Below are 18,201 nucleotides of genomic sequence, written 5' to 3'. Positions count from 1 at the left end.
CATAGCTGACTTTGCTACCCACTTTTAATGATTTTGGTGTATCAACTTTGTTCCAAGGTTTTTTTTTTTTTTTTTTTGTTCCAAGTTTTAATTTACTATTCTATTTGTACTTTCTGTAACCTAATGTACTTAATTTTATCATACTGTACTATTTGTATTTTTTATGCCACTTAAACAGGATGGTATACAGTCAGTTTTGCTATAACAGACATACGCATCCCTAAAGTGACTGTGTTATGCATTGTTTTGCAAGACTCATGAGAGAAATGGGATATGGAAATAAAACTCAGGTACTTTGTCAGTGACACATTAGAAAAAAGAAATCTAATATAAGGTTTAGTAGAGATTTACGTGTTTTAAATGGTTAAGAAATACTTAAATGGTAAAATAAATATTTTATCTTGAAGAAGATCTGAATTTTGTTTTTGGATATGGACTTGTGAGTTATAATGAAGTGGTGGAAGGTGATCAGAAATGGAATAGAAAGGTGTAAAACCAGATAAGGATGCATGAGGCTGATAACACATGAGGTGAACTGATATAGCTACTAGATGTTTGAAGTGTATGCATTTTGTGTATAGTTTACTTCATTTGGCCTGGTTGCAGTTTTCTTTATTCACCTGGCAGTTTTTTCTACATGAAATCATGCAAAAACAAAAGTGACATTCTCATTAGACTCAAATTCTCCCTAATATTAAATTTAAATTGGAGCAAATTTCCCTTTTCACAATAGCCTTATGGTAGAAATGACCATTTTGGAGAATGGAATTAACTTTTTGTCAAAGAATGTGTCATTACCAGCTATTTTTCTTAACATGATTCACAGTATGTTACTGAAAAGTTCAAATGATCACAGAATATTTTCTTATAGGAAACTACATTCTTAATTATGTGGCATCACAACCCAAGCTGGCACTCTTTGTTATCCAAGCTCTAATTCAAGTCATTGCTAAAATCACTAAATTGGGATGGTTTGAGGTTCAGAAAGACCAGTTTGTCTTCAGAGAAATTATTGCTGATGTGAAGAAGTTCCTTCAGGTAAGAAGGCATTATTACATTATTAGAACATCACTAGGTGGTTATTTTGTTTTTTTGTTTTATAAAACTTTTTTCTTAAAGCCATATGAGTTATTCTGTGGCTACCAGTACAATATTAATTATGATATATTGTTTATCCTCTGGATCCTTTATTTTTTATTGCCAATAAATGAGGATCATGCCATTATAAAAGTTCCAAACCAGAGAAATGAAAATTAGAATGTTAGGAAACATCAGAAAATTAGAAAATACACAAAAATTAGAAAACTTAAAAAATACATGTTCTGTCCTTTATAACATGGTTGGCTATGTGCTACATATAAACAAAATGGATATAATATTTTTCATGTATTATGTGATGTAATGCTCATAATATCTCTGTGAAGTGGATCTCATTTGCAAATGAGGCTTAGGAAAATTAAGTAAATTGCGTAACTGCACAGTGACCCAGTAAAGCATAGAGCAAGCACTTCAAGTTTTCTAACTTAAGAGATACATATATTTAATTTTTGCATTAGACTATATTGACTATGCTAATTTCTCTATTTTTAACCTAAATGTTTCAAGTTATGGCATATGCGCATTTAACCTACACAAATTTAGGTATTTGACCTGCAAAAAATAAGAAAAAGAAAAATAAGCAAGAGGACAGTCATATAAATTGTGCTGATGATCCCACTTGCCATTCCACAGAGTAGTACATGTCTGGGAGTGTGATGTGGCCAACCTAGATCTGTCATTTCCAGTCTCTGCATGCCTCTCAGGGTGACCATCCTGCCTTGCTCAGTGTGATTCAGATATTTAAAGATACATATTTTTTCATATAAACATTATCCCTAATTGCAAGAAAAGGACTTTAGCTGGTGCTCTGCTGCAGAAGCAGTGATCTGTTACAGTTCTTGAGCAAAAACCAGCAGTTTGGGTTGAGAGATGGTTCAGTATTGGTTTATTGGCAATTAGAGGCAATTTGGACTTTCTGAGATTTTATTTCTTAGGCAATAAATCCCTGTGTAAGATGTAACTCTACCATGCAGTGCAATTCTAGAAACCTCAGAATACGAAACAGTAAACTATGTTGCTTCTTTTTTATTCAGATTGTTAAAACCCTGGTTAATCTTTGATCATCTAAAATTTCACAAGAATGAATGTATTTTTAGCCCTGAGGATTGCAGCCCTGGGGTGGTGGGAGTTTATTCAGAGACAAATGAATTTCTCACTCCAGGGTTGTACTCATAATTTTGCCTAACAAAATAGCAACCCTTTCTTGTTATTTTCTAAGATCACACACAGCTTACCAAGAATCATTAGTCTAGTAGGCAAGAATAGACCTCAGAGTTTTTTAAAAATAAAATTAAGGTCGGAAACAATGGAATGAAGTCATTCGTGTTGTCTAACATTTCTCAAGCTCTCTTTCCAATGGCTGGTAAGTTGAACTTAAAGTTGAGCTTTTAGTGTGTTTTTGTCAATTTTGGAAAACCAGAAGAAACAGAAAATGTTTTGTCTTCAAGCTTTATCAGCGTATCACAAAAAAAGCACTTGCTTTCTGGTTTGACTTAACCTAACTTTGAATCATGCGAAAGGCGACTGACTTTAAGTACTCAAATATAGTAGTACCACATGGTTCCTTTGGGTATTAGCAGCTTCTGTGATTTTTGTACTAAAAATTATTTTAAATTTGCTAAAATCTTTAATTGCTTGAAGTTTTGTACATCTTCTTTTCTCTGTTATTGCAGTCTTATTGCTGCCATACTACAAACATTTATGAGCTTCCTTTCTATATACATACCCAGGAAGAGCCTCCTGTTATTTATGACAGTGCTAGTCAAATTGCTAATTCACAAGATAAAGAGCAAATGTAAATCAACGTGGTGCTTCCTTCACTGAGGAAGACTTGCTATGAAAAAAATGCCAGCTAAACTAAGGAGTGTGCTTAGTAGGGATTTAGCTGTTTTATAATCTTGTGCAAACTCTTTCTGTCTCATCATGAACCAGTACCAACCTTTCTCAGATAAGCAGTGAGTTTGTAGATGACCAGCCATGGTCCCTGGGTGGCTCAGTAGTTTAGCTCCTGCCTTCAGCCTGGGGCATGATCCCAGGATTGAGTCCCACATCAGGCTCCCTGCATGGAGCCCGCTTCTCCCTCTGCCTGTCTGTCTGTTTCTCTCTCTCTCTCTGTCTTTCGTGAATAAATAAATCTTAAAAAAAAAAAAAAGAACAGGAAATCTGTAGCTCAGTTCAAACTGTTGAGATAGTTGTGAAGGACCGTAAAGAATTAAAATGTCAAAATTATGGCCCATTTCTTTTGTTTATTTTTTTATCCTGAGATAATAAATAGAAGAATGACCGACTATAAAATTAAGACTTGAAAAATGTGTAGTCTGTATTAATGCTTTTTTATGATTATACTATAATTGGATGTTACTTTTTTATTTTTTATTTTTATTTTTTATTTACTTAAATTCAATTAGACTTTTTTTTAAAGATTTGTTTATTTATTAGAATGCATGGGAGGGGGAGGAACAGAGGGAGAAGAAGAGAAAGAATCTCAGTCAGACTGTACTGAGCTCTGAGGGTGATGTGGGGCTCAATCTTAAGACCCTGAGATCATGACCTGAGCTGAAATGGAGTCCATCATTCAACTGACTGAGCCACCCAGGCACTCCTGGATGTCAAATCTTTAATTTTTACACTTCTAGTGTGATTTTGCAGCAGGGTAATTTGTAAGTAATGGTGCATATAAAATCTGAATTTTGATTTGAAGGAAGTTTTTGAGATTAAATTGGAAGCTGATTAAATTAAAAACATTATTTATCATGTTATGAGGCTATGAAACTGTGTACCATATTGATAGTCATGTACTTATTTACCCCAGTGCATTGGACATTTTAGATGCCTTCATTATAGATACCATAATAAATGTATACACAAAGCACTGTTAAATAATATTAGAAGGGCCTAAGTGATCTTATCTGTTATTAGATTGATAGATTTAGATTAGTTCTTAAGTTCTTTTTATTTTTTTATTTTTTTATTTATTTATGATAGTAACAGAGAGAGAGGCAGAGACACAGGCAGAGGGAGAAGCAGGCTCCATGCACCAGGAGCCCGACGTGGGACTCGATTCCGGGTCTCCAGGATCTGCCCTGGGCCAAAGGCAGGCGCCAAACCGCTGCGCCACCCAGGGATCCCTTAAGTTCTTTATTAATTATTGAGTGCAGCTATCTCAGTAGCCTTCAAGCAAATTTATAGAACTAAAAGGCATTTTTTTGGTTCATTCTTATGCAGAGTCTTATGAAAAGTTAAACCCTTGTATTTTAGGGTTGGGTTAATGTAAGTCCTAGGTGCTATAAACATTTTGTGGAGTATTATGCAGTTCTAAGGTGAGCTTTTTTGCCCACTCAACTCTGTGTGTACCTAAATTTATCCTTTAAAAAAATGAGCTTGAAATCATTTTTGTAGACCTTCTAATGATTTTTGTACATATTTTAGTAGATACATTATTGAGAAAAATGTGATGTTTCAGTATTTAATTATTTGTTTACACATTAAGAACTGATAATATGTCTGTACTTAGGGTATACTTGGTTGTTTTCTCCATAGGGTACTGTGGAGCACTGCATAATAGGAGTAATAATCCTTTCAGAGTTGACTCAGGAAATGAACTTGGTAAGCCTTCCATCTAATAGTGACATGAAGTTCGCTGAGTAATGCTGATTCTTTCATATAAAATGTTTGTGTGGCATGAAACTCTGAATAATCAAATCTTTTGTTATTGTGGGATAATTGAGTATTGGAACATTTATTATTGAAAGTAACAGCAACAGTGTAAAGTGCTACAAGGAAGAGAATTAGACATGGTCATTGCTCAGACAGTTGGTGAATTGTCCTTTTATCCTCTCTGTATAGTCATATACTAACCATAAGAAATAAATGATATGAAGAGAAACAAATCTTTATTTGCTTACAAATAAAAGACAGAGTTTGGCAAATGAATTTTCAATAATGGGTACACAGCAGGACTCCTCAAAAACAGGCCACTTGGCACTTGGCCACTTGCTAGCATGGATTTTCACTCTGTACAAGGAGAGTTTCCCCTCAACAGTGCCTTTATGAGCTCAGTAGCTGAGCACATTGTCACCTCTTTCTGCTCACTTTTGTACTTATCATAGTTCTAAACAGCACAAAAACAGAAATTGGGTCCTCTATGGGATAATGTTAAAATAAAAGGGGCTAAAGGTAGTGTCTATATTTTAAAACTATTGTCATGTTAAGTAGTCTGTCTGTGTGTATAAATATGAAGAGCTTGCATACCCAGGACTACTTGCCAACTCCCTTTGGAGTGTCAGTATAGTTCCTTTGCATAAAAAAAATCCCCCAAAATAACTATTTTCATCTTTGTTCAGTCAGGAATTAGAAAATATTTCTAGTTTTATTGGATGGATATCTTAAATTTAAAGTGATCTCTTAATTTATCATAGACGCCTCTGCCCCAGAGTATATAAAGATTTTTCACTTATGGCTGTATGCCAGTATGCATGTATGTATGTATCTCCGGGGCTAATAACAATAGTACCTGGAACAGAGTTACTGTGTTAGCAGGTATATTATGACAAGGACTTTGGCTAATCCTATTAGGGTCTATAAATACATCTAAAGAACTGTGGCTTTCTTTTAAAAAATAATTTTAGTATGAAAATTTTATCTCATAAAAATGTAGAGAATAGTACAACAACCCCATGTATCCATCATCTAGTTTATACAACCATCAGCTTTTTGCTAATCTTAAAACCAGCATTTTTTTTCCATTTCTTGTTTTATAAAAGCCTAACAGGAGTACAAATTGCTCTGGTAATAAGGGTTTGCTATCGAGAGAGGTCTAGGTGACATGGCATTCTAATAAAAATGTGATTAAAAGAGCAACCAAGTTTTTCTTTGAATTAGCTGTGTCAAATTTACGTAAGATTCCTGAGTACAATACAAAAAAAAGTTTTTTTCTCAACCATTTGATACTAAGTTTCCAGCATGATCCCTGAATACTTTTGTGTATATCCTACATACAAGGACATTCTCCTGTGTAACTCTAATACAACCATTACAATCAGAAAGCTAACAGTGGCATATTCTATTTGAGTTCTCATATTCTATTACTATTACTCTCATATTCTATTTGAGTTCACCATTTGTCCCAGGAAGGAACCAGTTTAGAATTGTGCATCTCATTTATTTGACATGTCTTATTAGTCTCCATCTATCTAGAAAAATTCCTCAGTCTTTCCCTCACTTTTCATGACCTTGACATTTATAAAAATTACAGGCCTGTTTTGCGAAATGTCTCTCAATTTGGGATTGTCTGATGTTTCTTTGTTATTAGATTCAGATTATGCATATTGGTTAGGAGTGTCACAGAAATGATACTGTGATCTTCTCACTGTTTCCAGTCAGGAAGAACGTGATTTGATTTGTTACATTACTAATGATGTTTACTTTGGTTACTTGATGAAGATGGGCTCTACCAGGCTTCTCTAATTGTAGATTTATTTTTTCTCCTTTGTAAATAATAAGTATTTAAGACTGAAAAGACCCATTCCTCATCAGGCTTTCAGTTTATTCACTTATTTATCAGCATGGATTCCTGGCTTCCTTTTTTATTTAATAGGTTATAATTTGTTACTAACATTATATTTTGATGTTCACATTTGCAAGATTTGGCCAGTAGGAACCTTTTCAAGCTAGCTTCTCTGTCCATTTGACACTCACTAGTCTGAATATTTTTCTTACTTTCTGGCACGAGATATTCTAGGCTTATATATCACCAAGTGCCTTTTGAAAAAAGCTTCAAGGTCTGAAGTTTGATTTTGGTTTTGTATGGGAAAAAAAATACATGGCTTTTGTGGACACATTTTATTAGTCTAATTTTATGGCATTTATAGTATCAACAAGTGTTTACTAAGTACTTCTGAACCAGGCAGCAAGGAGATAGATCTACAGTGTATGATGAAAATCAAACACTATCATTGTTAAATGTGAGCCAGGTAAATTCATATAATATCAATAACAAGATGTATTTTTTTAAAGAAAAACATCTAAACTTGAGGTTTCCTAAAAGAGGATTGTATGCTATCTTGTTTTTTTCAAAGCCAAACCTATTATTTTACTGTTCCTAAAGGGTATTCAATATATAATCCTCAAGAAGTAAAATATCCTTTACCTACATTATAGAGGTATAAATATATAGTAGACAATACATACATAGTCCCTCTTAAAAGACTGGATATCAGTGAGAAGTCCAAGTTAAGTAAGTATGTAGGCCTTGAAGATAACTGAAATAAGACCTGGATTTGTCAAAACCATAATGAGATACCACCTCACACCAGTGAGAATGGGGAAAATTAACAAGGCAGGAAACCACAAATGTTGGAGAGGATGTGGAGAAAGGGGAACCCTCCTGCACTGTTGGTGGGAATGTGAACTGGTGCAGCCACTCTGGAAAACTGTGTGGAGGGAGGTTCCTCAAAGAGTTAAAAATAGATCTGCCCTATGACCCAGCAATTGCACCACTGGGGATTTACCCCAAAGATACAGATGCAATGAAACGCCGGGACACCTGCACCCCGATGTTTATTAGCAGCAATGTCCACGATAGCCAAACTGTGGAAGGAGCTTCGGTGTCCATCGAAAGATGAATGGATAAAGAAGAGGTGGTTTATGTATACAGTGGAATATTACTCAGCCATTAGAAACGACAAATACCCACCATTTGCTTTGACATGGATAGAACTGGAGGGTATTATGCTGAGTGAAATAAGTCAATCGGAGAAGGACAAACATTATATGGTCTCATTCATTTGGGGAATATAAAAAATAGTGAAAGGGATTAAAGGGGAAGGGAGAAAAATGAGTGGGAAATATCAGAAAGGGAGACGGAACATGAGAGACTCCTAACTCTGCGAAACGAACTAGGGGTGGTGGAAGAGGAGGGAGGTGGATGGGGGGAGTAGGTGTGACTGAGTGGCGGGCACTGAGGGGGGTACTTGATGGGATGAGCACTGGGTATTATTCTATATGTTGGCAAATTGAACACCAATAAAAAGTAAATTTAAAAAAAAAAGACCTAGATTTGTATTTAAGTTCTATTGCTTACTACTTTGTACAAACTTCTGAATATCTTTAAACTTACAGACTTACTGTCTGTAAAGTGGGAATGGCACTTTCCAGGATCTTAACTAAGATCAGATAAGCTACTAGCAGCGTAGGGCCTAGTTGTACAAGTGCCCCCATAGGAGGTTCTTCTGTTCATGTTATAGATATGGTAGTAATGAGAGATTGGTCTAAGATAGTGTGTGCCTATAAACTTTAATTTTCCTGTGTAAAAAGAGAATAATCGAAATAATATGTGAAGAGTACTTCATAAATCACATTTGTAATATTACTGTATGCTATTACTAATTTGTATTAAGGAAAATATATATTTTTTAATATATTGAGGGAAATATCAGAGAGACAGATGAAGTTTGATTTAAAAGAAGGGAAGAAGGATGCCTGGGTGGCTCAGAGGTTGAACGTCTGCTTTTGGCTCAGGACGTGATCCCAGGGTCCTGGGATCGAGTCCCACATCCCAGGCGTGGGGCCTGCTTCTCCCTCTGCCTGTTTCTGCCTCTCTCTCTGTGTTTCTCATGAATAAATAAAATTAAAAGAAAAAATTTTTAAAGAAAAATTAAAAATAAAAGCAAAAGAAGGGAAGAGTGCTGGAAATGCTAATTTGAATCCTACATACTGGTTATAGATTCCAGTAACTGCTTTCTGTAGTCATTTCTGTTATGTTTCATATTTCTATAAGTAAATCTGGCATTTAAGTATAGTCTAAATTATATGATAGAGCATAGAAAGTATCAGATAATCAATTTTGAGCTCACTGCTTTTTTTAAATCTATAAGCATTAGCAAAGAAAATAGTTTATTTTCTTCTTCCAAATAGCAAAAAGAATGCGATGGCGACTGTAGCCCACAGTGTTGATAGTCATTTGGGTATCAGACTTCAACTTCGTTTACTGTTTGCTATTGATAAATGGAAGTATTAATGGCATTAATAGTATAGTTTTGACCATATCACATTTTAGATTAGAGGCTCAAGAACTATTTGTGAACGTATTCTTAAAAATTATTTAGCGTTAACTAATATTCAGAGGGAATGTACTATTCCTTATGTAATAAGATTTCAGGTTATTTATAATTTCTGCCTTTCTTTTTAAAACACCAAGGATATATGAACCAATGGCATTTCTGGTACATATAGAAATATTACTTTTTTATGAAGAGTTTTTCCGTAATTGATTATTAACTGATTCACAGAAAGTTAGAATTTGATTATCTTAGAGATTCTCATTTTACAGGTGAAATCTGAGGAAAGGGAAGTTGTTACTTGCCTAATGTGAAATGGTGCATGGTTCAGGAGTTGATAGTCTTAGGATTCATCTATTATTTTATAATCTATATTTATATTGCCTCTGAAAGTATGATCAATTCTGGTTTTTAATTTTGGAATTGGTATGGTTAGAAATACCAATGAATTGAAACAATCCAGGGATCCTGCCTGCGGGTCTGCCATTAACTCTTAGAGTAACAGTAAGCAAGGCACTTATCCCAGGAGATTTTCAAAAGCTCTCAACTCTCTATTTGATACTTCTTTAATCATTATTTCCATTCCTTTTCTTAGTAAATTTTTGCTTTGCTATTTGTAAGTCTGCTTAAATAAATTCATCTTGTTCTTTTAAGGTTGATTATTCTAGACCTTCAGCAAAACACAGGAAAATAGCTACCTCATTTCGTGACACTTCTCTCAAAGACATTTTAGTGCTAGCATGCTCTCTTCTAAAAGAGGTAAGTTAAAAAAAAAAGTTAAAAAAAAAATAAAAGAGGTAAGTTATTTAATCATTCAATATCCTACTTAGAGTATTTAGGAAATTTTAAGTTTCAAAAGAATTTCAAATGAGTCCCTCTTCTCCAGCCCCCATTCTGCCTTTTGAAGAGTTATTATGAACAATCTTAAGTACAGTAGATTTCCACAAATCTGTGAGAGGTTCCAAAAAATTCAATTTTATTTACCAGGAATATAAGAAAACAAAATACAAAGGGAATTTAGTAACTCGTCTTTAGGTAGTAATTTCATTGCTTTCCTACATTGTAGATTATTTATTATAGAAGCTGAGACTTTTTTTCTTTATTTTAGTTGCCTATATTTTATGGGATGCAGATGAACAATGAAATGACTCTAAGTTTTCCTAATTCATCAGTTATCAATATTTATTTATAGAGGAACCAAGATGGTTAATGGTAATAATTTCTTTGGGAAATTTGCTCCTTAGTGCCCTGTTGAACATTGGGGATAGTACAATTCATAATTGTATTGTGTTTGCTTGTAGTATAGGGATTCTATCATACTATTCAAGCTTTTTAATTGGCTTAGTATAGCATTTCCTAAAGTAGGTTCCACTAAATACCAGTTTCTAATTATTTCAGTTCTATGGTATAGTTAGTAATAGGATAACTGCCGCAATAGACCAGACTGAAAGATTCTCTGTTATTTTTAAAATTTTCTTTTTGTGTGGAAAATTTTATCATATACAAAAAGAATGTGGAGGAGTAATAATGAACTCCCTTGGACATATCAATCAGTTAAAGCAGTAACAGTTCATGACCAGTCTTGTTTCATCTCGGTACTTTTCTAACAATTTTCTTTTTGTGTTATTCTTAAAGCAGAATCCCAAACTTCATATCACTTCCTCCATAGATACTTCACAATGTGTCTTTAGGAGATAATAATATATTCTGGTTGTGTCAGAAAGGACATTTTGCTGGGGTGGGAGGTGTGGCGGGTAGAGGCAGGGTGCAGTCAGGATTGTTCTCCAAAAGCTTGTGAGTGTCCTTCTTCATTCAGACAGCTCTGACAACCTTTGTTAGCTGAATATGGATCATTTATACATAAAGTTTCCCCACTTGAAGAATATTATATTTTCAGCTTGTTCTAAGCAGCCTTTGAGCTAATGAATCCCAGAGATTTGTGCTGAGTAAAGTATTTGTCCTAAAGTTACTTTTTATAACTTTAGAAGATGACCTACAATTTGCAGTTAAGTGTAAAAGGTCTTATTCTCACTTTAGAAAATATAACTTGAAATAATTTATTGTAGATTTTTGTCAAAAGTGATTTTGCAACTTTTCCTAAAATATACAACATAACTATGCAAACTTTTCTTCCTAGTTCTAATTTGGCATTGAAGAAAAATTTAAATCAGTGAAGTGAAAATTTGTTTATTGACATATTCCATAATGTGTTGTTTGACTTTCAACTTTTTTCAGGTGTTGGCCAAACCTTTAAATCTTCAGGATCAAGGTCAACAAAATCTAGTAATGCAGGTCTTGAAACTGGTCCTCAACTGCCTTAACTTTGACTTCATTGGCAGTTCAGCAGATGAGTCTGCAGATGATCTTTGCACAGTCCAGATACCAACAACCTGGAGAACAAGTAAGAAGAAAGTTGAGTGTGAGGGACGGTCAGAGTAAAAGAACAGAATTAAATATAGTTGCCATATGTATCAAAAAATTAAAAAAGATTTGTAAACAAGGTAGTTGCTAATGCCCAGTATTGAAATCTGTTTTCCTTAATTCATATCATAGGCGCTTCCATATTTTGATATTGGAAAATAGGATAAATAGCTCTAGAGTTAAGGGGATAACAGGTTTGGGAGGGCAAATGAAGAGTTCTGTTTTGAAACTTGCAGATAAACGATATAACACTGGCAAGGAAAAAATACTTTTCAAAGTTAGGAAGAGAATGAATTAGAGTAAGTGACATAGCAAAGCGAAGTTGCAATTTATTTTCTTACAGAGAAGGATACCAAGAAAAAAAGCAAGCCGATTTACTCTCACACATTTCAGAAAGATGATGGTACTAGGGTATTCCTGAAATCAGAGGTGAGGAATAGGGCTGAAAGGGCTTGGTAAAAACTCTGTATTCTGCACAAAGTCCCTAGAGTCTTCTCCACTGCCAGAGGTGCAACTACCACCTCTGCCTTTTCTCGTCTCTTCCCCGTGTGTACCTCACACTTCCCAAGACCAGACCTTTTTTCTCCCGAGAAATTAAACTGGATATTCAGGATATCAAAACTAGTAGAAAAACACCACAGATTTTGTGAAAGCTAACATGGAAATCAGAGATTAAAACAAATTAAAAGGGGCTTAGTATTTTTAGTATCATGATGAATACATGAACCAAGAAATGTAATAAAAATTGCAAAGGCTACACATACACACAGACACACACCAATGCATACACATGAGTATGTGTAAAAATGGGAAATATCAGTAAGATTGATGGATTATATCACTGCCCTTTCCTGACTGTGATATTGTACTGTAGTTTTTGCAAGAATTGATTATTGGAGGAAACCGAGTAAAGGGTGCTTGGCGTCTCATTGTATTATTTCTTGTGACTCTGTATGCACCTATAATTATCCTAAAAAGTATTTTTTAAAGGGAGATTTTATAGAAACAGACAAAGTAAAGAGTTGAAGTGTTGTGCCCAAGATTGCGAATCCGAGAAACCACCAAGGAGCCGACACCGATGCAAACACACGAGGGTTTATTTACAAGCTCGAGCTTGGGTCCAAGTGTACCCGACACAGCGGAGCAGGGACTTGGACCCCGAGGTGGGTTTCAGTTTAGTTTTAAGGGCTGGTCTAGGGGACCTCCATAAGGGGTGGAGCAATTCCTCAAGTTCTGTTTACATTTTGATATGGGGCCTTCAAGGCATTGAGCTCTGTTCTTATTCTAATAGGGACTTCCTGCCCTTGGCTTGGGCTCTGTTTTTATTCTAATATGGGGCTTTCTAGGACGTTTAGCTGTAAGCTGTTTTCTTCCTGTAACTGAAGTAAGGTAAAGTTCAGCTCTTATTCACAGGGGCCTGGGATGGCTGTACTTGTGCTAACGCTGAACTTAAAGTGGAATGGCCTTAATTTTCTCCGCCTCCACAGAAGTAAATGTCAAAAAAAGTATAGTTAATGTCCTCAGGGAGATAACACATTTCTGAAACAAGAATAGGATATTGCCTTTTTTTTTTTTTTAAGATTTATTAATTTATTTTAGAGAGAGAGCAAGCACATGTGTGAGAACATGGCAGGGAGGGGCAGAGGGAAAGAGAGAAGAGAAAAGCTAAGCCGACTCCCCACTGAGTGTGGAGCCCAAAGTGGGACTCAATCTTACAACTCTGCGATCATAACCTGGGCCAAAATCAAGAGTCGGACGCTTAGCCAACTGAGCCACAGGTGACCTGGAATAGCAATTGTTTTAAAAAGGAAAGTTCAGGGGATCCCTGGGTAGCTCAGCCGTTTAGCGCCTGCCTTTGGCCCAGGGCGTGATCCTGGAGTCTCAGGATCCAGTCCTTCGTCGGGCTGCTGGCATGGAGCCTGCTTCTCCCTCTGCCTGTGTCTCTACCTCTCTCTCTCTCTCTCTCTATGTCCATCATGAATAAATAAATAAAATCTTAAAAAAAAAACAAAACAAAAGGAAAGTTCAAAAAAAAAAAGAAAATTAGAAAAAAAGAAAAAGGAAAGTTCAGAGAACATTCCAAATATAAAAGGCAGTTGCCAAAATAAAACATTTAATAAAAGAGTTGGAAGGAAAAATTAAGGAAATGTTTCAGAAAGTAGAACAGAAAAGAAAGGAGAGATTTGATAGAAAAAAATACAAGAATATGAAAGCATGAAAATAGGAGACCAGTATCTGACTACTAGGAGTTTGAGAAAGAGGATAGGAAAAAAAAAAAAAAAAAATTGCAAACAAATAACACCAATGAAAGTTCTCAGCACTGAGACTTAAATTCTCAAATTGAAAGATCTCATCAAGTGCCCATTGTAATGAATGAAAAAAATAAACACTGAGCTTCATAATCATAATCATTCTAGAGTAAAAATAATGAAAAGAATATCCTAAGTTCTACCAGAAAGGAGAAATAAGTCACCTACAAAGGATTGGGGTGAAGAACAGTGTTGGCCTTCTCAGCATTAGCACTAGAAGCTAGAAGACAATGGAGTAGTATCCTCAGACTTCTGAAGGGAAATAATTTTCAAACCAGACTGAAATGATCAAGTAGAAAGTAGAATTTCAGACATGCACATCGTCTTTGAATTTATCCCTTATGTGCTTGCTCTCAGAAAGTTACATGAAAACAAAAAGCAAGAACATGGAAGGTAAGGGGTTTGTGAAAAGGGAGCTTTAACACAAAATGACAATGAACAGACATAAAAAGGGGGCATAATTATATAACAAACTTAGCAACAACCAATCCCAAATTGAAGGCTCTAGGAGTTGGGGAGGGGAAAGGAAGGGAAATTACAGGTTACTTGATGCTATTGATCATGTGAAAAATGGCATGAAGAACATTGTACAGATCTGTCAGAGTGTTTGGAAAGAACTAGTGACAGATATACAATTAAGCACAGAAACGATGCTATAATTAAATCCAGAAAGTGTTAGAAATGTATTATAGTGTACTCCTTGGCTCATCTGGTTAACATTACTTACATAGCCATAATAAATGTAAACACTTACAATTGATTTAATCCCAAATAATAGTGTATGGATTTTGAGAGAGGACGTAGGGGGGAGGAGCAAAATCTTATATACCATAACAGGAATTCATTTGATGTTTAAGGTAAAACAAATAAAAAAATAGTCATATAGCATGTTATTTGGAATGATGTATATAAGTGTAGATAAAGAGTTGAAAGGTACTTGGAATGAGGTTAGGTACAGCTATTTTTTGTTATACATTTTTTAGTAGTGTTTACTTTTTGATACTGTTTGAATTTTTATATTTATACAATTCATATAACTTTAATACAAATGAAAATGGTAAGAAGATTCTCCTAGTAAGAACTATAGAAATAAGTTCTGCTACATAGAAATAAGGAATATTTTAGCTAATTCGTTTCTATTTCTGTATTCATTTTTCAAAAGAAAATAGCTAGGAATTAAAAAGGAATTAAACCTAACTGGTAAGAGTGGCCATATGCAGAGGCCTTGGAATTCTTATTTGTGTGATAATGTCTTAATGATTACATTAAGCTCACTGAATGGAAGTAACGGTATTAGAAAATCCTTTTTTTTCCAGTTCTCCTGGAACCAGAAACATTGGATCTTTTCTTCAATTTGTATCATTCACTTCCACCACTACTATCTCAGTTAGTAAGTAAAAATCATTCACTACTTCATTGAAAGATACCTGCAATCTTTAAGGGTGGTATATATTTATGTAAAAAGTCATATTTATACTCTTGATTGGATTTACCTCTCACAAGCAATTTTTTCTTACATCTCCTGGGATTAATGTTACTTGAACTACTTGTCAGATTCTGTTTATAATCACCAGTGCATTCCATTTCATGAGTGAACCCAGAACCTCTAGCTGTTGATTTAGTTCCTGCCCAGAGCCAGAAAACCTGTCAATCTCTAGTTGTACCTTCCTTTCTACCCACACCCCATCCTTTCTTCTGGATCTCTGTCCAGTAGTTGGCCACAACCATCTGTTGCTTTCCCTTTTCCTACCCTCTAACTCTTATTCAACCCTTCATGTCCTAGGGTTGCCAGGCAGCCCCTATCAGGTATCTCTAAAGAGAAACACAAGGGATTTGCTCATTTGATTTTGTGTTCACCTCTCCAGTTGTTCATTTACTTTTTGAATTAAATTCTTTTGTGTGCTTTAAAAAATCTTAAAACTCTTTAGTTATATAGTAACTTTGAGTATATGAACCCCACTTTTGTGGAACCTAAAACAGAGACCAGGCAAGATTGAAAAAAAAAGAGAAAAAGTCCGTTTAATATCTAAGTTTCTAGAATTAAAGTTGGAGAATTCTGATCTTGCCATTTCCTGAAAAAAGATGTTCCAGATTTAAAGTACGTATCAGTAGTGTGTTTGTTTAGGTATGTTATTGCCTAGAAGGGAGGAATAGATCTACAAAAATACTCTATTCCCCTCCCCTTTTTAAAAAAAACCAAAAAACCAAAAAAAACATGTCTGCTCTCCAATCTAGGGTTTTGAGGTGGTGGGTTTGTTTGTTTTTTTAAAGATTTCATTTGTTCATGAGAGACAGAGAGAGAGAGGCAGAGAAATAGGCAGAGAGAAGCAGGCTCTCCCTGCAAGGAGTCCGATGCGGGATTGGATCCCACATTTTGGGATAATGCCCTGAGCCGAAGGCAGGCACCCAACCGCTGAGCCACCCAGGTGTCCTGAAGTGGTGTTTTTTTTTTTTTTTTTTTTTAATTTTTATTTATTTATGATAGTCACACAGAGAGAGAGAGAGAGGCAGAGACACAGGCAGAAGGAGAAGCAGGCTCCATGCACCGGGAGCCCGACATGGGATTCGATCCCGGGTCTCCAGGATCGCGCCCTGGGCCAAAGGCAGGCGCCAAACCGCTGCGCCACCCAGGGATCCCGAAGTGGTGGTTTTTAAACTGAGTTTCACAGGATACTCATGTTTCCAGGTGGTGGCAGGGTTTCAGCCTTCTGTCTTTTAACCAGAGTAGTTTTGTTTTTAGTTATTTAAAAACCATGGTTTCATGCACAATTATGTTTTGCAATAAAACAAGCTACTGGTGCTTTAAAAATTAAGTGGAAAACAACTGCTTTAGGTGAAAGTAACGTTTATTGGGTCTGCCCTATTATATCGTGCTTATCTCACTTCATCCTCAAAGTGGCCCTGCGAGGTAAGTATTATTACCCTCACTATGTTGACAAGGAAACAGACCCAGACTGGCTTAATTGAATTTCATTAGGGCAGCAAACTAAATAATAAAGCTGAGATTCAAACCCAGATGTTTTTGACCCCAAACCCTTGATATTTTTAATACACTAGTGGTTCCTAAACCTTCCACACATCAGAACTGCTTAAGGAATTGTTCGTTCATGTTTGTTTTTTTTAACAAGTGAGGACTGTGGCAAACTGGAAGAACGTCTAAAAGGCTATCCTCTGATTCCTGTCCATGTTCTCAACTTTCTAAGAGAGCCAGACATTATGTAATATCTCTTAATTGAAATATTTAAATATTGACTATTAACAGCTAATTTTTTTTTTAAACGAAGTGGGTGAACAAACATATGTGGACCAAAACAAAACCTATCAGGGCCCATTCGGCCTGAAAAGTTGCAAATTTTGGGCCTGTCACTTAATGATCAGACTTCAATGGTTTTCAGTAGTAGAATTAGGAATCCAAGTAGTGAAATTGTCTGGTAAAGTATTGACTTCTGGAAGATAACTAGACCATTTTTGTAGAATATCTAATGTTTCCAACAGTATTCTCCAAATAGTGCCTCAAGATATTAATGGGTGGTATGGGTAAGATGTACAATCACCAAATAAATTTGGGATATGCTGGCTTAAGTAAAGTTACGCCAGTTATATTAAAGTTTACCCACTTGCAGGATACCACCGTATGTAATGCACAGTATTTCTCAGACATATTTTACCACAAAACCATCTTTTATTTTTGGTAGAACACTTATTTTCTTGGTCTATGAATAGAGCTGGGCAACAGAAGCATTTGGGAACCTTTTGAATGTATGCCTGTCCAGGTTGCTTTGGCATTTTTAATAGACGAAAATATACTAGAAGAGACTACACATAAATAGAAATTTTAGTGGTGAGGTTAAAGAGTGATGGGTGGTGTTGGTGACTAATGATGTGTCTTACATTATTTCTGGATTCTATAATATTTTTCGATCATTAAAACTAAAAAATACTTTTTTATGTGAAGACTAGTGTTCCTTACCTGTGGCCGTAGTTACTTTTAAAATTGAAATGAATTTTGTTGTTCCTATTTTTAGGCACTTTCATGTTTAGTTCAGTTTGCTTCTACAAGAAGGTCCTTATTTAGCAGTCCTGAACGTGCCAAGTACCTTGGTAATTTAATTAAGGGAGTAAAAAGGATACTTGAAAACCCTCAGGTATTTATGAAGTAATTTAATTAATACTTAGTATGTAGAAATACAGTTTTTCTGCTGAAAGATGTAATAAACTCATGACTTGATTATGATTCTGAAAGAAGATATGAAGTATCATATCTATCTTCCTTAAATCTCACTTGTAGTAGAAATGGACAGTTTTTAAAAATGGAT

The 18,201-nt window shown here is 35.2% G+C and overlaps 1 protein-coding gene across 7 annotated transcripts in view; it reads left to right on the top strand.

Annotated features, from left to right (window-relative positions):
* RANBP17 (RAN binding protein 17) overlaps nt 1–18,201 on the top strand; it is a 306,922-nt gene that overhangs the window by 17,025 nt on the left and 271,696 nt on the right. For 5 of the 7 annotated variants that reach the window (XR_012029812.1, XR_012029813.1, XM_072824184.1 and 2 more), the window contains exons 4-9: nt 872–1,038; nt 4,639–4,704; nt 9,810–9,914; nt 11,391–11,556; nt 15,202–15,275; nt 17,911–18,030. Coding sequence is in view for 5 of the 7 variants with exons in the window: in XM_072824184.1 (XP_072680285.1) it covers nt 872–1,038; nt 4,639–4,704; nt 9,810–9,914; nt 11,391–11,556; nt 15,202–15,275; nt 17,911–18,030 (698 nt within the window). In the remaining 2 variants the exon portion in view is untranslated. Of the gene's footprint in view, nt 1–871; nt 1,039–4,638; nt 4,705–9,809; nt 9,915–11,390; nt 11,557–12,566; nt 12,740–15,201; nt 15,276–17,910; nt 18,031–18,201 lie in introns of those variants that run through there. The other 2 variants (XM_072824186.1, XM_072824187.1) reach the window with 2 other exon arrangements.

The sequence above is a fragment of the Canis lupus genome, chromosome 4 (genome assembly GCF_048164855.1).
Source record: "Canis lupus baileyi chromosome 4, mCanLup2.hap1, whole genome shotgun sequence".
Classification (NCBI taxonomy): Eukaryota; Metazoa; Chordata; class Mammalia; order Carnivora; family Canidae; genus Canis; species Canis lupus.
The sequence above is the reverse complement of the archived record's forward strand: the minus strand, read 5'-3'. Positions and strand labels throughout refer to the sequence as shown.